The sequence below is a fragment of the Maniola hyperantus genome, chromosome 25 (genome assembly GCF_902806685.2).
Source record: "Maniola hyperantus chromosome 25, iAphHyp1.2, whole genome shotgun sequence".
In the NCBI taxonomy this organism is placed as follows: domain Eukaryota; kingdom Metazoa; phylum Arthropoda; class Insecta; order Lepidoptera; family Nymphalidae; genus Maniola; species Maniola hyperantus.
Window position 1 is genome coordinate 7,178,570 of NC_048560.1, and position 22,116 is coordinate 7,200,685.

The 22,116-nt window shown below is 39.7% G+C and overlaps 1 protein-coding gene across 1 annotated transcript; it reads right to left on the bottom strand.

The window, feature by feature from the left end:
• Positions 1-226: 226 nt before the first annotated feature.
• On the bottom strand, positions 227-3,316 carry LOC117994001 (uncharacterized). The gene is made up of 3 exons (XM_034981879.2): positions 2,855-3,316; positions 1,510-2,800; positions 227-1,216 (listed from the first exon to the last, which is right to left on the bottom strand). The coding sequence occupies exons 1-3, from the start codon at positions 3,304-3,306 to the stop codon at positions 227-229; spliced, it is 2,733 nt and encodes a 910-aa protein (XP_034837770.2). The 5' UTR covers positions 3,307-3,316.
• Positions 3,317-22,116: the final 18,800 nt, after the last annotated feature.

The window sequence follows — 22,116 nt, forward strand, 5'->3', positions numbered from 1 at the left end:
GAATATATCCGGATGGCTCTAATATTTAACAAAAACAGTGAATTTCAGGCTTTTTACTTAGCAACACCGGTTTATCATTAGATTCGTCTCATTGACGCGAGAGTCACTGGGTCACAGCACTGGTTAAAAATGTCTCAAAAAATAAAAATGGCGTATCTTATGCGCTTTAATATGCCAACTGAAAAAAGTGCAAACCGCAGTCGGGGTTTTTTTGAAAACTTTTAAATTACTTGTACATTACTTTCTGGTACATGACTGTAGCGATCCCAGAGCCACCCTGCCGGTCGATCTTGACCGCACGAACTCCGTCTTGTGGCTCGAAGTACGTGATCATGACGCAGCTGCCGTCCTGGCTCAGCATCGCGTTGGTTTGATTCGTCGGGTTCCCCACGACCTCTTCGGCCAGCTTGAAATACTGCTCGATCGTGAGCTCTCCCATAGCTTTGAAATCGTCGTAGTGCTTCAAGTAATGGTAAGTCGCAGCGTCATCGCCGAAGAAACCCGGTTGGCAATTCTGGTTCACAGGAGCGACTTTAGATTTCAAAGTTTCGTATCGCCTGTTCAAGGCTTTGTATCCCTCGGGGTTCTTGAATTGATCCAGAGCTCTCTGTCTATGGAAATCCACCCTTCCTATGCCTCTCCCCATGCCGTACTCTCGGTCGAACTTGGCTTGATTGAAAGCCTTTCCGAGTTGCTGCTTCGAGGCTGTTAATTTTTTTTGGTAACCTTCTTCGTATGACTTAACAGTATCGTTGAGGTCTGCTACAAAATACTCGGTGTATATGAGGAAGTCCTTGGTGGTGGTGCAGCCTCTTGTTTTTGCGAACTCTGTCGCCATATCTATGATCGTTTTGTCATTCCTGGCGGTATTCTCCAGGACGACCCGCAAGCGGTCTATTTCATGTGGCGTGGCATTGCCGAATATTTTCTTCCCTCCGACAACAATGTCATTTACTTTTTCTTTTCCATAGATCTGACAAAGTTTCTTCATGGTTTCTTCTCTCATGGACTCGAATTTGATTTGGTGCTTGTTGCAATAAGTTCCTATTTCCTTATGAAACTCATGTTTAGTGAGGGTTCCGCTGGCAAATTTATTAGATAAATCATATATGGCTTCCCGTGATGCGGGAGGGATCTCAAGTAGTTTGAGAGGATGTAATTTAAGGTTCTTATTGACTTCTAGCATTCCTTGGAACCCATCAGGTGTCAGTTTTACCTGTAATTTAAGAGCAAAACTATTTTAACAATATTATTTAAAAACAAATATGATACGCAATCCTTCCAACGTCAGGTCAGAAAAGTGTTTTCACGGGATATTTAAATAATAAATTTTATTTTGTTTTTCCTTGCAATGGAACGTAAAATATACATTTTCTAAACATCAGTGATTAACTTATTACAGTTTTTAAAACCATGTCAAATACCCTAATGCTTAAAAGAGGATGCGTGTTAAAGCGGTGAATAATGAATTGACGGATAACAGAAGCGTGTGGAACAAGAAGATTTTACCTTGTGGCTCGCAACGTTCTTGTCGGACATCATCTCGTAGAGGTCCTTAGAATTTTCAATGTGATTCAGCTGCTTCACAACCTTTGCGTTGCCATGCATTTCGTCAGGGCCGCGCAGCTTTCCCGTTTGTTTGTTGAATAGCTTCTTTGCATCTTTGCTGAGGCCCTGTCTGTGACCGTCGATTACGTCATGCTGAACTTCTTTAATGATAGCGCTGGCAGTTTTTAAGTTCATAGCTGCATTCGTGAAGAAAAGAACCGATGCGCTGAATTGGAACACCTCTAAAGTCGTAAGCTCGTTTCGTTCACTTTTGTCGATGAGAACTGCGAGGCCGTGTATGATGCCTATCCCGTTGACCGTCAAACTGCCGGTCTGGACCACCAGGAACGCGATGCGGCCGGCTTTGCCCATCACTTCGCCGAGTCTTGCAGTTTGTGTCATAGATGCGATCATCCGGCCCTGAGCGAAGCCCAGGCTCGATCCCACGATTGACAACCAACATCCTCTAGCTTCAGCGTCCGTCAAAGCGATACTTTGGTTGTGAGAAGCACGATCGTACAAAGCATATGAACTCCTGGTGACTCCATAAGCTCCCGTGGTCACTCCAGCGACTGCGGTCGCCGCCAAGATCGGCCCTGCGATGGGCACCGTGCAGAGTGCTGCCACTCCCACTCCCGTCGCGGTGTATGTCACGTAAGTGGCAGCCGTGTCGAAGATGCTGAAAACTCTACTTATAAAGTTGCAGGCCGGAGAAGTACCAAAACTAACGCAGACTTCATTATCCTTGTTGTATTCATACAACCCACGCGTTGGATAGCAGTATATGCACTTTTGAAGAGTGTTGTTGCTCAAGTAATCTTGCCAGTCGTAATATTTTCGAGCGCCTGTATCCACATAAACACATCCGGACGAGTCATCGACGTCTCGCTTGGCTTTGAACACCGGAACGGTGTAGCGTTTGTCGAAATCCTTCATGACCACGAAAATGCAAGCAAAGCGGATATTGTTCATTCTGAAGTACAAATTCTCGACCAGTTGCTCGTATATTTTTTCTATAACACTCAATTGTTCTTTAGTGTATCCTGTGTTTAGGTTGTCGTCAGTCGGCGTGGCGCTGGGCGACCCGTACAAGCCGAAACCGATCTTCCTGCGCAATATGGTCCAATTAAAATTCTTGATCACGTCCCATTCTCTGTCACCGAGCAGGTCGCAGTATTCTTGCTGCGAAGTCCGGGCTTCCTTTTTGAATTGCTTAATATCGTCAGCATCCCAATTCACCATTTTGAAGGATTATCAAACGGCTTATTCGAAGAACCACCAGTGAGTTGAGGGTAGTTTGGCTCGCCTTAGCTCGCCGTCGTCACAATACGGATCGAATTCAGCGGTTCTGAGACGCTCGTCTAGACCGTCGACGTCTTCACGCTCTACAAATTCTTTAAGAGTTTTCTCCAAAGTTTCCGACGAGTCAGCAGAAAAGTCTTTGAATGTATCGATGAAGAATTGAAGGCCAGATCGCTGGATCCTCACTGAATCTATGCTCGTAGAGGAAAACGTGTTGTGTAGAGTAGACACCTGGTAGCCCAAGCCCTGCAGCGCTGCCGCTACTAAAAAGCCAATGGTTTGACTTTCTTCGAGAGTGTAAGCTACGTTCGATACTCCTGCTTTGTAAACAGCATACAAAAGATCCTCGGTGGTTAGTGAGATCTTCATCAAATCTGAAGCACTGTCAAATTGGCTCTTTGCTAAAGTATCCAATCTTTCAATGATCTTCTTAACAACTTTGCCACGATCCGTCATCCTGAGAAAGGAATTTATAACCATTTTGAGTGACCAACAAATTACAAACATGTTTTCAGAAAACATTCGAAATTTCAATTCGAAAATGTTTTCAAAAAACATTCGAAAAAAATAGTTTCGTTTGTGATTGGTTGGTGACTTTTTGTCTTTGTCATTTTGTATAGGACTAACTTCTGTCCGTGTATAGAGTATAGTCGTGTATATTACATTTTTGATGAGAGTGTATTTTTGTAAATTGTAATGTCGATTGACGATTCTTTGTAATTTGTTGTTCGCACTAATATTGTAAAGAGGTAAAGTTTGTAAGTTTGAATATAGGGGATATCTCGAGAACTAATGACTAGATTCTGAACATTCTTTCAATGATCATCATCATCATCATCATCATCATCATCATCATCAAGATCAAGTCATCATCGGCGCTCACTACAGAACACGGGTCTCCTCTCAGAATAAGAAGGGTTTTGGCAATAGTCTACCACGCTGGCCAAATGCAGATTGGCAGACTTCACACTCCTTTAAGTACATTATGGAGAACTCTGAGTCATGCAGATTTTCTCACGATGTTTTCCTTCACCGGTAAAGCAAGTGATATTTAATTGCTTAAACTGCACGTAACTCCGAAAAGTTAGAGGTGCGTGCCCGGGATCGAACCCCCGACCTCCCGAAAAGAAGGCCGACGTCCTATCCACTGGGCTATCACCTCTCTTATTAAGTGTTATTTACCTAATTGTTAGCAAATATTTCATATAGACCTACCTAATCGGTTTTGCTACCTATCAGCTGATAAGTCGTTACCGCAAAGACGTTCATGATAATAATAGGTAATACCTACTCGTAGAAGTAATACTTACCTATTATTATTTGTATCATCTATATACATAAAATTAAAAGACTGACTGACTGACTTATATCAACGCACAGCCTAAATCGCTGGTCCTAGAGACATGAAATTTGGAGGGTGTGTTCTTTGCAGGTATCCACTAAGGATTTTTTGAAAATCCACCCCTATTCAACGGTTTAGACCACATTTGAAAATCATAAAAATGGCTATTGTGAGCCTACCGTAAAACGGACTTTTTTATCAGTTTAAGAGGAACAATTCCACTGAACATTATTTTCGTGTAACAATTTACGCAGCGCGCGCCATGGAAGCTCACAGATGAGACGATTTTTTTTCCATTATTACAATTTTCGTAGGTATGTCTATTTTTTTTGAAAATAAAATATAGCCTATGTCACTCAGGAATAATGTAGCTTTCTATTGGTGAAAGAATTTTCAAAATCGGTTCAGTAGTTCCAGAGATTACCCCCTACAAACAAACTTACAAACATTACCTCCTTATAATATTAATATAGATATAGTAAATAAAGTAAATAGTACTTAAAATAGTAAAATAGTATAGATTGACTGGGGTATTTTCATTCTAATACGTGAAGAAAAGCCTAGCAAAACATCAAATTAATGATAATTATTATCAACGCTTACCCACCCCAAAAGATCCCCCGATAGCCCAAACGCTGTCTGTTTGTTTACTAGAAAGAAAACTGATAGCTCGATGCACAGTGCACACGTCCTCTTTCGATGGAATGCAAGAGGAGAATGCGCGCGGGTGAACTGTACTGTAGGGCGATTGTCTAAAACCAGCTTCAATCATTATTGCAATCTCAATTGTTCTGATTGGCTGAATTTGTGCGATTCTTGTTGCGACAATCCATTGTAGCCAATAGTGAGCGAGCGTTAACCAATCAGAGATGATTGCGATCGTGTCATAGTAGCTGTCATTCTCCCGCAATCGCGCAGCTGACTGATATAATATTATCAAAGTGGATTATCTATGGGACTGCGGTACGGGCACACGAGTAGATAATATAGACTAGATATATAGACCAGAGGGGAAGCTTCATACTAGCGGCTGCCTGTAGGTTCACACTTCACTCACTCATAGCGCAGCTCACGCACACCACGACGTGTCACGGACGCTCCGTTTGCCGCCGTTTGCCATCGAACTGGGCGCAAACGGACTACGGTACCCGTAGTATAAGATTTTACGTCTCACCAAACCAAACCAAATTCGAGAGTCGAAATACTTCCGCGTTAGAGTAAACTGGATCTTAAATGCCTTGTTTTAAAGCTCAAGTTTGTCTACACATCTACAGCCAGCGCGCCAAGCGGAAACATTGGGAAATTAAAATCAGTGGCATTGAATATTTGACTTCAAATCAAGGCTATTTAGGTCCATTTTACTTTGATGTTATTGTGTTTCGACTCTCGAATTCTAGCAACGTTTGGTGAAACGTAAAATCTTATACTACGGGTACGGAGCGTCCGTGACACGTCGTGGTGTGCGTGAGCTAGTGTGAAGCTTCCCCTCTGGTCTATATACTCTGGTATATCTACTTCTGCGGTGTGGGGCAGGCCGGCCGGCCGGCGTAGGCGCCACATGACATCAGGAGAAAGGATTATACAGGATGTAACCACAACAAAAACTTGGCGTTATTGTTACACCTACTACCTAAACACAATCCAATACCAATAACCATTTGCCTTATTTTTTAGTTTTAGGGATGTAGTATATTTTAAACTCGCAATGTATTTAAAGCCTCAATAGCTCAACGGGTAAAGGAGTGGACTGAAAACCGAAAGGTCGACGGTTCAAACCCCGCCCGTTGCACTATTGTCGTACCTACTCCTAGCACAAGCTTGACGCTTAGTTGGAGAGGAAAGGGGAATATTAGTCATTTAACATGGATAATATTCTTTAAAAAAAAAAAAGAAAAAAAAAAAGAATGTAGGTATAGTGTGCAGAACTCTGGTCAATGCCCAACCTAAGACGCGTTATTGACTTACTAACGCAACCTTCGTTGACCTCTAGCGTCAGGCAGATATTTTATTTGCAATATATTGTAAACTTTTACAAAATTATGGGGTTTTTTTTTTGTGGTGTCATATCAATAATCGTCAGTACTACCACCTGTCTTTGTTTTTGCCAGCGTTCTAGTTACATTCTGTATTTACCTATTATACCTATAGTCCCGCAAATTGTTATTGCGCTGGAATCATGTCTCATTAACATCGAAATGACGTCATTTTGACGTCAGCCGAAATAAAAATATACAATCAGCTCGAAACTTCAGTCTAGTGCTGACGTCACTAAAATGGCGGCCACGCACATTAGCAATTTGCGGGACTTATACCTACTGATAGCCTAGTGGTTAACACGTTCGTTTTCCCTTTTAAGGCACGGAACCATAAAAACAGGAATTTTGATCATTCAATAATATAAAAGACACGAAAAACATACGAATTTTCATTATTCAGCGATTCCAAATGTATTCAAAACGCGAATACATCAATAATACATATCATATAGCATCCATCTGTTCGCGTTACACATAGCTTGCTTGACATATCATTATACACGATGAATAATACATCAGTGGATGATCATATTATACATATATTATGTCATATCTGTATATATATAAAATTCAAAGTCCTGACTGACTTATATTTATCAACGCACAGCCTAAACCGCTGGTCCTAGAGACATGAAATTTTGACGGTGTGTTCTTTGTAAAGAGTAGGTAGGTATCTTTACATAGTATAAAATAAAGTCGCTTCCCGCTGTATGTATGAACGCGTAGATCTTTTAAACTGCGCAACGGATTTTAATGCGGTTTTCACCAATAGATAGAGTGATTCAAGAGGAAGGTTTATAGCTATAGTTTAATTCTCAAAAAATTAGAGATCCCTAGAGAAATTGAAATAATGTGAATTAGGTCGGAAAAGAATCCTCTCATTTGAAAGTTTCCGAGGCAATGACACCTCAATGACACCACATTAGTATCTACATTGCACCCATGCGAAGCCGGGGCGGGTCGCTAATCTATATATATAAAAGGGAAAGGTGACTGACTGACTGACTGACTGACTGACTGACTGACTGACTGACTGACTGATCTATCAACGCACAGCTCAAACTACTGGACGGATCGGGCTGAAATTTGGCATGCAGATAGCTATTATAACGTAGGCATCCGCTAAGAAAGGATTTTTGAAAATTCAACTCCTAAGGGGGTGAAATAGGGTTTTGAAATTTTGTAGTCCACGCGGACGAAGTCGCGAGCATAAGCTAGTCCAGTATATAAAAGAAAAAGGTGACTGACTGATCTATCAACGCACAGCTCAAACTACTGGACGGATCGGGCTGAAATTTGGCATGCAGATAGCTATTATAACGTAGGCATCCGCTAAGAAAGGATTTTTGAAAATTTAACCCCTAAGGGGGTGAAATAGGGGTTTGAAATTTGTGTAGTCCACGCGGACGAAGTCGCGAGCATAAGCTGGTATAAAAATGAAGTCAAATCCATATGTCAAGCACTAAGGAATTTTGGACGAGAAAATATCTCGAAGCTTCCCGAATGCTGCTCAGCCGAGTTTTCCTCTTTCTCTTGTTAATTATTCTTTACCTCAAAAGAAATTTATATAAACTGTCGAGTTTTGATAGGGAGCTATATTCGCCTTATTCGGGCTTGTGCGACGGCGCCTCTACTTCTCCCGACGGCCATTACAGGCACAATAGACATTTACTTGATGAGATTACCAACACTACCGCACTAAATGGACGCGTTATATATATTTTTTTTTTTTAATTCAGATACAAGTTAGCCCTTGACTGCAATCACACCTGGTGATAAGTGATGATGCAGTCTAAGATGATAGCGGGCTAACCTGGAAGGGGTATGGCCAGTGGCGTGCAGCTCATAGAGGCATACACGCACTGCTTACCCTCATTGTAATAAATCAATGCTTATTTTTCATTATAACCTGCCGTAAAATAAGGTCATACCAAAATGCATATCACGGCTTGAGCTCCAGTGCACGCCACTGGGTATGGCAGTTTTTATTAAACCCTTTGGTTTCTACACGGCATCGTACCGGAACGCTAAATCGCTTGGCGGCACGGCTTTGCCGGTAGGGTGGTAACTAGCCACGACCGAAGCCTCCCACCAGACCAGACCAGAAATTTAGAAATTATAAAATTCCAAACCCCTGCCAGGAATCGAACCCGGGACCTCCCACTATTAAGACCACAGCGCTCACCACTGCGCCAGGGAGGTCGTCGAAATTTCTTTAGCTAATATCCTTTGCTGTGCTTTTTTTTAATAGAAGTGGCAATGGGCAAGGGCACATAGTTCGTAAAACCGATAGACGTTGGGGTCTCAAGGAATAGCGACCTCGCACCGGAAGACGCAGCGTTGGAAGGTGGACGGACGACAACAGACGAGTCGCAGGGAGCCGCTGGATTCAGGCGGCGCAAGACCGTGACGTGTGGAAGTCCCTACAAGAGACCTATGTCCAGCAGTGGACGTCTATCGTTTGATGATGATAATGATGAAAAATCGCGAGCAAACCAGCAGGTGGATTAGGTACCGCCGCCCATGAACATTTGCAGTACCAGAGGAACCACTATGCCTATATATCTATTTATATATATATATATATATATTTATAACTACATTGCGACTCCCCGTCTTACAGTTCTATAAGTTCTTAAGTATGGGTTGCCTGGAAGAGATCACTTTAGTGATAAGGTCGCCCTTTGTTTTTTAAGTGTATCCTGTATTCTTACTCTCTGTAATTTTAGTAACAATAAAGTTGTTTTAAATTTAAATTAAATTAAACCACAAATGCGTTGCCGGCCTTTCAGGAATTTGAATTTTCTGGTGCAAGTTCACCATTCTAGTACCTTGGGACCTTAACGTCAACGCGTTTCTCGAACTATGTGCCCTGCCCATTGCCACTTCAGCTTCCCAACCTGGAAATCGTAAGGATTTCCTCATTTCACATTTGATCACGTAGAGAAACTCTAAGCTCTTTCCATCGCCCACTGAGTGACTAAAAGCTTTCTAAATATGAGTTCCATAGAATAGAATAGAATAGAATAATGTTTATTCAAGGTATCATACAAACGTTATACAAACGCTCGGGCGATATGTCGGTGCTATATTCGGGGTGTGTGAAGGAAAAAGTTCTCAAAGGTATAAGTCCCGCAAATTGATAATGCGCATGGCCACTATTTTAGTGACGTCAGCACTAGACTAAAGGTTCGAGCTGATGGTTTATTTTTATTTCGGCTGACGACAAAATAATTTCGATGTTAATGAGACATGGTTCGAGCGCAATAGCAATTTGCCGAATTATTCATCATGAATCATCATGATCAACCCATCGCCGGCTCACTACAGAGCACGGGTCTCCTCTCAGAGTGAGATGGATTTTGGCGATAGTCTACCACGCCAGCCACGTGCGAATTGGTAGACTTCACACACCTTCGAGAACATTATGGAGAACTCTCAGGCATGCAAGTTTCCTCACGATGTTTCCTTCACCGTTAAAGCATTAATTGATATTTAATTACTTAAAACGCACATAACTCCGAGAACCCCCGACCTTCGATTAGAAGGCAGACGACCTAACCACTAGGCTATCACAGCTTATGCGTATCTGAATAAAAAAATAAAAAAAATAGGTGCCACATCCAAGCAACTGACGTCATTGTCCACTTTTAAAACCATTCATTAAGTCCGCAACAGTTTAATTCTAGTCAGAAGAAGTTAATGAGACGTCGGCCAGCGCAGTTTTTAATTTTATACCCTCATTTGCCCTGCGCCCGTTTGTGTAAAACCCCACCTTTATTGGAATTAAGGTCATAGCACACATATCAATAGGGCCTTAGACTGTAGTAAAAAAATGATGTGATGTTTTGTATAGTTTATGGGGCTAGAGTTCATTATTAAAGAGAACAAATAATTAAATGAAACACGATTTTTATTTCTTTTTAACATATCTAATTAATTATTAGCGTCACGCTGTACGTATAATATATATACGTTACATAATATACGTATAATTTTTGAATTTTTTAACATATAAAATATTTTCCCGCAAAAGTTTTATTACCTACTACAGTCCAACACTCTATTCAATTATCTTTATTGCGAATTTGGGTTAGTTTATAGATCTTAAAGGTATTATTAGTGTACATCCAAATTCTACCTTGCGGCATGCAATGATACATTAATTTAAACTACATTAAAATTACATTAAGAATACATATTCGACGACCTCCCTGGCGCAGTGGTGAGCGCTGTGGTCTTAATAGTGGGAGGTCCCGGGTTCGATTCCTGGCAGGGGTTTGGAATTATATAATTTCTAAATTTCTGGTCTGGTCTGGTGGGAGGCTTCGGCCGTGGCTAGTTACCACCCTACCGGCAAAGCCGTACCGCCAAGCGATTTAGCGTTCCGGTACGATGCCGTGTAGAAACCAAAGGGGTATGGGTTTAATAAAAACTGCCATACCCCTTCCAGGTTAGCCCGCTATCATCTTAGACTGCATCATCACTTACCACCAGGTGAGATTGCAGTCAAGGGCTAACTTGTATCTGAATAAAAAAAAATAAAAAAAATACACATTAAAATATTATTTACAGATACCTTAAATATTATAAGCTTTGTACGAAACTCCTTACCGCAACGCACACTAATCGGAATCGTATCGTAATCGTCTCGCCCCGAGACAAGCTAATGAACCACGGTCCAGTGCGGTCACGGTCAACTTGCAGTTCCCGCGCCTTCAGCTCGTCGTCCCCGCGCTTACGTCACTCTATACCCGAGCTCGTCTCTTCGCCCACGCTTTCCCCTCTCGCCCCTCCCACGGCTTACTTGCTGTAAGCGTGGCGTCGTCTAGCCGTAGCCGAGTCGACGTACCCAGAGCTGCTGATCCGCTTTTATGTATAGACTGGTTGACGTCGAGGCGAAAGGCGATACGGTGACGATCCTTTGGGTATCATTGTAACTCATTTTGCTAATCTATTATACCTACTGAACTTTTCTATTGTATGCAATGATTATACTTAAATTATAATGTATTATACTTACTTTAATATTGTACGCCATTGCATGGCAGATTGTGACATGTACCTATCTACTTAATAATCTTTGTAACATCTCTCTTATACTTACAATCATGCAATAAATGAATAAATCTAAATGAATAAATCTTTCCGAGTTGATATATGTGCTACGACCTTTACTGTTGCTCTATTAAACCACTGACTAATTAAACTTTTTAATAATTGCTGTTTTAGCTTTCCCTCTTTGTTTGTACTAACTACTAAGTCTGTAACACGATTAAGTTTACCTACTCTACAATGGTTTCTAAACATTCAAAAAGCTGTGCTAGCCTAGCGGTTAGGACATCCGCCTTCTAATCGGAGGTCGGGGGTTCGATAACGGGCACGCACCTCTAACTTTTCAGAGTTATGTGCGTTTTAAGCTTGGACGATTTAACCTAAGGACGCGCCTCGCATGATTATTCCCCTCTGTCAATAGTAATGGATTTTTAATCCACTGCGTTTATAAACACTGTTTGCGGAATCGATTTTGTCATTGTCAGAATCGTTTTCGATGTGTGACGACGTCTTACACGCTGGGTGAAAAATGCCTGTTTGTGCCGTTAGTGAGTGCAAGAACAAATCAAACACATCAAATTTACAAAAAGATGGAATTTCATTTCATAAGTAAGTATTTTTGGTGTAATAAACGCTTTCTATAAATTAAATTACATAAATTATTATAATAAAATAACAATCGAGAACTTTACCGATTCAGTAATTGAGTACGTAATAATTCGGTAGAAACGAGTCACACTCCTCACGAGCTATATTTTGTTTTTTCTAAACAATTGCAACCCTCGATATATACAAATTAGGTTAAAATTTGAATACGCGTGAACAGCATGAAATTACGTAGTAGTACGATAGTGATTGCGGTTCGATTATCGATATCGATGAAAACATTTTCTTTATTATTAACGACTAAATTACCGTCTTCAAGTCAAGTAAAGAATAGTTATTATTAATTACCACAATTTTTTCGCTACCTATACTTATAATAAAACTGGTCGATTTCTGTGATTTCACGTACTTAATACATTTAAAAAAAAATTAAAGCAACGCAATTTTAGTGATAGGCGCGAAATGTATATAATTTATGTATTAAATCGCCAAGAATGTACATAACATTAACCTAATGGTAAATAATGACGTGTTAAAAATAGAAGAGGCCACCGTGTTTACTAATTTATTTTCATAGTATCATATCTGTCTTATGGAATTTTGCTGTGGGGTAAAAGCGGCAGGTATTGAGAAAATTTTTGCATTGCTAATTTGTAAGGGCAATACGTGTTATATTTAATAACTTACATTTAATTTTTTTGGACAAAGAGTACACCATATTGGAATTACCATGTAAACCCAATGTGCAATAAATAAATGATTGATTGGAAAGAAAAAAACATTTTATTGATTGATATACCTACTAATTATGTTTGGTAGGCTTTTGCGCGGTCAGGTTTATTTTGTATTATATAATAATATAAGTCATTAATAAGCACATTTTCACTATCGAAATTTTAAATGAAAATTTCGTTATATAAAAAAATACAAAAGATTAAAAATGATATAAAATAAGTAAAAAAGTATGTGCATATTTTTTAAATAAATATTTTCTTATTTTTACGTTGCATTATTAGTTTTTGGGATAATTACCTATTAAGTGAGGTGAATGTATGCAAGAATACGCTACGCTGACCAAACACTGGTTTTAAGTAATTAAATACGAGTAATAAATTCTTACTTCTACTTTTGTTTCTGAAAAACTATCGATATATTTTAAAATATCGATACGGTAGCATCGCAAATCAATTTGACTGTCTTACACTCGTAATGTCTTTGTATGTTGATGTATATAACTTATTAGTGTGCGTAAAATGTAGTAGTGTTGAAGATTTAGATATGTGTGTGTTAATAATGACACAAAACTTTGTTGAGTGAGTGTGTCAAGTTGTCTATGTAGTGTTTCCTCGTCCCGCACCAAAAGTGACAGAAATTTTTATTCGTAATATTAGGCGCGTTACAAGTCCATAGGTTAAATCGTCCAAGGTTTTAAGTAATTAAATATCAGGAAACCTGCATGCCTGAGAGTTCTCCATAATGTTCTTAAAGGTGTGTGGATTCTACCAATCCGCACATGGCCAGCGTGGTAGACTATGGCCAAAATCCTTCTCACTCTGAGAGGAGATCCGAGCTCTGTAGTGAGCCGGTTATGGGTTGATCACGAAACATTCTCATTAGTCTGTCTATATTTAACCAGCTATTCTGTTGATATTAAAAAGTAATTGCCAAGATTTTAAAATCTGCTTATAAAAATGGCAAAGTTGACTGATTGAATGACTGACTGATTTATCTACGTAGGTACCTACAGCTCAAACTACTGGACGGATCGGGCTGGGCATGCATATAGCTATATTATGACGTACTCATACAAATGTTCATGGGCGGCGGTAGTCACTTAACATCAGGTGACCCGCCTGCTATATCGGCTAAGAGTGTATTTTTGAAAATTCGATCTCTAACGGGGTAAAACAAGGGTTTGAAATTTGTCCAAATGTACCTTACTACCTACTCATTTGTAGGCGGACATTGGGGTGTTTGATATTATATCAGCGCCTGGCAAAAATAAATAGCAATGAGGCGTATTAAACAAATTGCATGTAATATTAAAATGTATTAGTCGGGATGATGGCAAGAGACCTGATGGATTGACGCTGGTTCCCTGGGAACGGGAATGGGCGCTAATGTGGGACGCAACTTGCGTTGACACATTGGCCCCGTGTCACATCAGGGAGACAGAATCAAGACCGGGAGCCGCAGCAGAAACAGCTGAAAACGGCAAGCGGCGCAAGTATGCCTCTCTTATCGAGAGTTACATTTTTGTTCCGTTTGCCGTGGAGACCCTGGGGCCATGGAGTCTTAGTGCAAAAAAAATTTACGAGACATTTAACCGCGATTAATAGCCTCATCTGGTGACAGAAGGGCTGGCTCATTTTTTGCGCAACGGATCAGCCTGGCTGTCCAGCGCGGAAATGCAGCCAGTATTCTTGGCACCATTCCACGCGGGCATGATTTGTATAGTAATTAGATAAGGCTAGCTTTAAGTTTTATTGTAATATTTTCAAATGTATTATTTCCTAAAATATAAATAACTTGCGGATTACAGTATACTAGGAATATTATTTGCCTTAAAAGCCTCATTAATTAGAGCGTTTGAATTGAACCCTAATTGGACATGAGTGCATATTCCATGATCACATTAAACTCGTCCCATGGTGGTGTGATACCTTTAATTGCATTTCAAATCCATTAATGCCAGGCTCTATACATATATATACATTTTGTAATATAATTTTCTACCTATAGTACGCGACAGGTTGAAATGGCAATCGGGGAGGGAATGCCCCGCACACCCGCACAGCCCTCACGCTAACCCGGTGCGGGAGAGTGTGGGTGTGCCCCCCCCCCCCCCCCCCCCCCCCCCCCCCTTGTCTCATACCCCGATTGCCATTTTAACCTGTTGTAGACTATTTATATTGATACGAATTTTAAACGTGTGAAGTATACAAAAGCTTAGTCAGCGTGGTAGACTATGACCTAACCCCTTCTTATTCAGAGAGGAGGCCATACTCATACTCATATTTTGAAGGCGGGCATTGGGGCGATTAGCAATAATTATTGGACAAATTGCATGTAATATTAAAAACGTATTATTTACTAAAATAGAATGCCAGCTATCACATTTTGTAATATAATTTTCTGCCCATAGTACGCGACAGGTTCAAATGGCAATCGGGGAGGGAACGCTCTGCACACCCGCACAGCCCCCGCGCTAACCCAGTGCGGGAGAGGGTGGGTGACGTGTGAGAACATAATGGAGAACTCTCAGGAATGCAGGTTTCCTCACAAATTTTTCCTTCACTGTTAAAGCTAGTGATATTTAATTGCAGTTTTTTTAGTTAGCCCTTAATAACCTAACTGGTAATGTGTGGTACAGCTTTAAAAAATAAACGTTTTTCTTCTTCTTCTTCTTCCCTTGACTGCCATCTCACCTGGTGGTAAGTGACGATGCAGTCTAAGATGGAAGCAGGCTAACCTAGAAGGGGTATGGCAGTTTTTAATAAACCCATTCCCCATTGGTTTCTACACGGCGTCGTACCAGAACGCTAAATCGCTTGGCGGCACGGCTTTGCCGGCGTACCCGGGATCTAACCGCCGATCTCCGATTAGGAGGTGGACGTCTAAACCATTAGGCTATCAAAGCTATCTCATCTTAGCATCCCCTTTTGCGACAATGTAAATGCACCTTAACAGTTGGAAGGCGCATAATGCATGCCAAAGCGATGAAAAACCACCTTTAAAACCGCAATGAAAAAAGGATTATAGCAAAATAAGTTTACCGTACATATAAATTAAATTTTAACGTTCCAATTAAAAAGGTTAAATACAGGAATGTAAACAATATGTAAATTGCGATCCACATGACATTAATAAGTACAAAACGCTTTACGCGACTCACGGATTTGTTTGCCTCGTTTCGGTAGGGGTAGCGGTAGGGGTAGCGGTAGGGGTAGCGGTAGGGGTAGCGGTAGGGGTAATTGAATTGGCTGATTAAACTCTCTTTCAACGGAGCAAGTCAATTAAACTGTTACATACGACTTCTGGGAGTGGGTGAGGTCCAAGTTACTAGATTCTGAGGTTTTAATTTTTGTACTTGGGAATTAGGAACTTTCCAGCGAGCGTTGCTTAAAAGCTTCATAGATGGCGCCTTGAAACGCTAATTAATCACTCTCATGCAAATTTCGTTAACCAGACTCTAGCATAAAAGTCCGATTTAAAAAAGGCGAAAGGATGGAAATGAAATTCGAAAAAAACTTCGAATTTCCTTGGGATGACATGAATAGCGCCATCTATGGGGATTTTAAAGAATACGCCCTGCTAATGTTCCTGAATACAGGAATAAGATGTAAATTGCGATCCGCATGATATTAATAAGTACAAAACGCTTTACGCGACTCACGGATTTGTTTGCCTCGTTTCGGTAGGGGTAGCGGTAGAGGTAGCGGTAGGGGTAGCGGTAATTGAATTGGCCGATTAAACTTACTTTTAACGGAGCAAGTCAATTAAACTGTTACATACGACTTCTGGGAGTGGGGGAGGTCAAAGTTACTAGATTGCTGAGGTTTTTATTTATGTAGTTGGGAATGAGAAAATTTCCAGGCAGGATGGAAAAGGCTGCTACTTTATATCTCAAAAAATCAAAGAGTTCCCACGGGATTTTTAAAAAACCTAATTCCACGCGGACGAAGTCGCGGGCATCATCAGTACCCTTATTGTAAATGCGAAAGTGTGTTTGTTTGTTGGTCTGTTGGTTTGTTGGTTTGTCCTTCAATCACGTCGCAACGGTGTAACGGATTGACGTGATTTTTTGCATGGGTATAGATAAAGACCTGGAGAGTGACATAGGCTCATAAAATAAATAAATAAAGTTAAGAGGGTTCCAAACGTCCCCTAGTATGAGAAGAAGCTCAGAATGATCTTTTTTTCCGCTCTCCGCTTATGTTGGGGCCATTCGTGTGCAGGAAGTGATTGGATATGAAATTTTAATGCCCTGTAGTGGAAACCCAATCACTTAGCGATTGTTCTACGCAGGTGATCTGGATTAACCTTTGTTTAAAAACCCTATGGAGAGTTAAATTAAAATTTATTGGTTAAAGATTTTATTAAAACAACTAGCTTATGTTTGCGACTTCGTCCGCGTGGACTACACAATTTTCAAACCCCTATTTACTTAAACACACCTAAACTTAAACACCCTGGCCCAACACAACAGGGTGGTTCTAAGATGGGTGCCAGGGCACGCCGGAATAGTAGGCAACGAAAATGCGGACATTCTGGCAAAATCAGGCGCAAAGGCACGTCAGATAGGCCCAGAGCCTGTCTGCGGTATACCTAAAAGCCTGGTTCAACTCACCCTTCTAACCTATTGCTACTATGACACACTCAACCGCTGGAGAAACTTGCCAGGGTTAAACCACTCGAAAGCGCTGGTTAAATCCTTCAGCAAGAAGGTAGCATCTGAGGTGCTGTCGCTTAACAGAAGTAACATGTGCATCCTGGTGCGAGCTTTAACGGGTCACTGTGGCCTGAAAAGGCACATGTATAACCTTAAATACAAATACAAATACAAACTTCTTTATTGCGAATATGGGTAAACAGTGAAGATCTTAAGCTCCAGGGCTCGGACATCTGCAGGCTGTGCCACGAGTCTCCCGAGACTCCGATGCACATTATCTGCTTCTGCCCTGCTCTGATGCACAAACGTAGCGTCCACCTAGGGAGACATATCATTTATCCGGAGGATGTTACTTCAATTCCAGTCAAGAAGGTGCTGCTGTATCTGGCGGCCACAGGATTTGATAAGGAAGTGTGAAGTGGAGGCTAACACAATAGATCGGAGACGGTCGCAGTGATTCAGGGATAGCAAGGACCTGTATAGCCCCAAAGAAGAAGAAAGAAGAAAGAACCCCTATTTCACTCCGTTAAGGGTTGAATTTTCAAAAATCCTATCTTAGCTGTGCGTTGATAGATCTGTGACTACTGCCACCCTCCCACACCGCTTCGCTACCTCGATGCTTTAGTAGATAATGCCCGCGACTTCGCGTGGATTTAGGTTTGTAAAAATCCCGTGGGTACTCTTCGATTTCTGGGATAAAGAGTAGCCTATATCACTCTCCAGGTCTTAAACTATATCCATGCATAAAAACCGGCCAAGTGCGAGTCAGGCTCGCGCAATGAGAGTTCCGTACTACAGTCGTATTTTTTCGACATTTTGCACGATAATTCAAAAACTATGATGCATAAAAATGAATAAAAATCTGTTTTAGAATGTACAGGTGAAGACCTTTCATATGATACCCCACTTGATATAGTCACTCACTTCGAAAGTTGAAAATACTAATTATTAGTTCATGACCACAATTTTTTTTTTGTGTGATCTAACCCTAAATTCACGGTTTTCAGATTTTTCCCCAAATGTCAGCTAGAAGATTTACCTACCTACCAAATTTCATGATTCTAGGTCAACGGGAAGTACCCTGTAGGTTTCATGAAAGACAGACGGACAGACAGACAGACAGACAGACAGACAACAAAGTGATCCTATAAGGGTTCCGTTTTTCCTTTTGAGGTACGGAACCCTAAAAATCACGTCGATCCGTTGCTCCGATGCGACGTGATTGAAGAACAAACCAACAAAGCAACAAACCAATAAACCAACAATTAAACACACTTTCGTATTTATAATACGGGTAGTGATTTTTACTTACCGTTACTAGGTAATAGTTTTCAGCCAAAAAGAATACTTAAAAAGAAAAGAATAGCTGTTCTCACCACTACTTCTTACAAATCCAACAACTAAGATTCCGACGAATTGAGAACCTCCTCCTTTTTTTGAAGTCGGTTAAAAAGAGTAATTTATTACCTACTAGCTGACCCGCCCCGGCTTCGCTCGGGTGGAATTTAGAAAATAGAGGTGGGGGTTGAATTTCCAAAAATCCTGGAACACGTATTTCTTCATTTGTGACCGAAACCCCAAATACCAATTTTCATGCAAATAACTTTAAAAATGACGGACTTTCATACAAACTTTCATCCCCTATTTAACCCACTTAGGGGTAGAATTTCGAAACAACCTTTCGTAGTGGATACCTACTCTTTACAAAAAACACACCCTTCAAATTTCATGTCTCTAGGACCAGCTGTTTAGGCTGTGCGTTGATATCTTGGACGATCTAATCTAGGTTAGATCGTCCAAGGTTGATATATACAGTCAGGACTTTGAATTTTATATAATATTTTCTGGTTGATTTTTTACACCTTGTGTCCGAAAAACCCAAATATCTTACGGAACCCTATTTTTTTCCAAAATAAAATATAGCCTATGTTACTAGTGGATAATGTAGCTTTCGAATGGTGAAAGAATTTTTAAAATCGGTCCAGTAGTTTTTGAGCCTATTCAGTACAAACAAACAAACATACAAACAAAGTTTTCCTCTTTATAATATTATACTAGCTGATCCCCGCGGCTTCGCCCGCGTAGATTTAGGTTTTTAAAGATCCCGTATAGCCTATGTCACTCAGGAATAATGTAGCTTTCTACTGGTGAAAGAATTTTTAAAATCGGTTCAGTAGTTCTAAAGATTACCCCCTACAAACAAACTTAACGACATTACCTCTTTATATAATACAACGGGCCGTGCAGCAGAAATCGTAATATTTTAATTTCGCCATAACTTCAAAACCAAACGTCCAATTTTAATCATTCAAAGACCAAATATTATCTCCATAAACTGTTCTTAGTGATGAAATCATTTATTTTGATAAGGATTAATAGCATGAGTAAAATAAACGCGTTTAAATGTAGTCCAAAAAAAATTCAAGATTTTTAAATAAAAAAATGGTTGCTGTGCCTCACTCGACATAGATGGGTATAGTGTGTCGCGGACTTTTTTGTAGATATTTATAAGATCTACAATTAATTAGAACATTTTATGGTTCTATCTTTTATAGTTTAGGCAGCGTACGCAAAATAAGTAACTTTTCTGGTTGATTTTTTACACCTTGTGTCCGAAAAACCCAAATATCTTACGGAACCCTATTTTTTTCCAAAATAAAATATAGCCTATGTTACTCGTGGATAATGTAGCTTTCGAATGGTGAAAGAATTTTTAAAATCGGTCCAGTAGTTTTTGAGCCTATTCAGTACAAACAAACAAACAAACAAACAAAGTTTTCCTCTTTATAATATTAGTGTAGACAACGGGCCGTGCAGCAGAAATCGTAATATTTTAATTTCGCCATAACTTCAAAACCAAACGTCCAATTTTAATCATTCAAAGACCAAATATTATCTCCATAAACTGTTCTTAGTGATGAAATCATTTATTTTGATAAGGATTAATAGCATGAGTAAAATAAACGCGTTTAAATGTAGTCCAAAAAAAATTCAAGATTTTTAAATAAAAAAATGGTTGCTGTGCCTCACTCGACATAGATGGGTATAGTGTGTCGCGGACTTTTTTGTAGATATTTATAAGATCTACAATTAATTAGAACATTTTATGGTTCTATCTTTTATAGTTTAGGCAGCGTACGCAAAATAAGTAACTTTTCTGGTTGATTTTTTACACCTTGTGTCCGAAAAACCCAAATATCTTACGGAACCCTATTTTTTTCCAAAATAAAATATAGCCTATGTTACTCGTGGATAATGTAGCTTTCGAATGGTGAAAGAATTTTTAAAATCGGTCCAGTAGTTTTTGAGCCTATTCAGTACAAACAAACAAACATACAAACAAAGTTTTCCTCTTTATAATATTATTATAGTGTAGATGTAGATGTAGATTATATATTATATATTATATTATATATTATAAGTGTAGATACAGATTTTGAATAAATTATTTGAATTTTGAATTTGTATTTGAATTAGTACAAATGTAGTGCGGGAAACCAGACATAAAAATTCATAACAAGAATTCATCCTAAGAATTCATTCAATTCATTGGCGCAAAATTAGTGATAGCGGGAGTTAACCAATGTTTTCCTTTTTTATTCCAATCAGTATAACCGCATCAATGCGAGGGATCGGAGCAAAAAGATCGCCACTTCGTTAGTACGGAACTCTCTTTAAATAATAAGTAATGCAGCAAAGTCGCTGTATTATTCATATCACAGAAATGGGTGGGAATTTTATTAGGTACGAGCTGATGCCCGTTACTTCGTTCACGTGGATATAGGTATTAAATGAATGAATGAAATGAAAATCTTTTTTATTCGTATAAACTTTTACAAGTGCTTACGAATAGTCGGATGCATCTACCACTGGTTCGGAATGCCTTTCCTGTCGAGAAGAACCAGCAAGAAACTCGGCGGTTGCTCTTTTCAAATATTTGATATAGGTACAAAATTATGCCATGTATAAAATATTCAAAAATCCCGTGGGAACTCTTTGATTTTTTGGGGTAAAGAGTAGCCTATGTCACTCTCCAAGTCTTAAACTATACCCATGTAAAAAATCACGTCGATCCTTTGCTCCGCTACGACGTGATTGAAGGACAAACCAACAAACAAACACACTTTCGCATTTATAAGGGTACTGATTTCGGTGTATGTTGCACGGTGCACCATAGAGATTTGTCTGTTTCAGGTTTCAACATATTTCATGTTTTCAAATTTTCAAATTCAAATTTCATGGTTCTTTGAACAGCTGTTCTGTTAGGCGGCCATTTTAAATATGTACGAAAATACGTTTGCCTTCCTTCTAATTATCGGAAAAAAATCTAGTTACTCTCAAGTTCACGCCTAAAGAAATTTTATTGTCAGAAACAATGATTAAAAAATTAAAACAATTTAATAACGTTAATTACCTCAAGAATATTTTATCATCCCCCCCATCGCCCCCCCCCCCCCCCCCCCCTACACCATAGAGTGAGACGTCAGTCCGTCAGATAACGTCCACTCTGGTAAATTTAGAAACCACAGTTATTCCGCGCCCGGCGCGTTAAATAGCCTCGATTTTTCTCGAAATTTCCTTTTTCGGGTTCTGTGCCTACCTTAAAAGGAACTAGCTAAATGAAATAAATCACACTAATATTATAAAGGCCAAAGTTTGTCGTGTGTGTGTGTGTGTGTTTGATAAGTAGGTACTCTTTCACGGAAAAACTACTGGATGGATTTGGCCGAAATTTGAAATACAAAGTCAAAGTCAAATGATTTATTCAAAATAGGTAATTAATAACTCTTTTTGATGGTCAGATGTTGGATTTCGAAGATAGTGGTGATAATTAT

Coding starts and splice junctions, on each gene's coding strand:
- LOC117994001 (XM_034981879.2), bottom strand. CDS start 3,306: ATGACGGATCGTGGCAAAGTTGTTAAGAAGATCATTGAAAGATTGGAT. Junction 2,801..2,854: donor TGTGACGACGGCGAGCTAAG/GCGAGCCAAACT, acceptor AGCCGTTTGATA/ATCCTTCAAAATGGTGAATT. Junction 1,217..1,509: donor AGAACGTTGCGAGCCACAAG/GTAAAATCTTCT, acceptor CTTAAATTACAG/GTAAAACTGACACCTGATGG.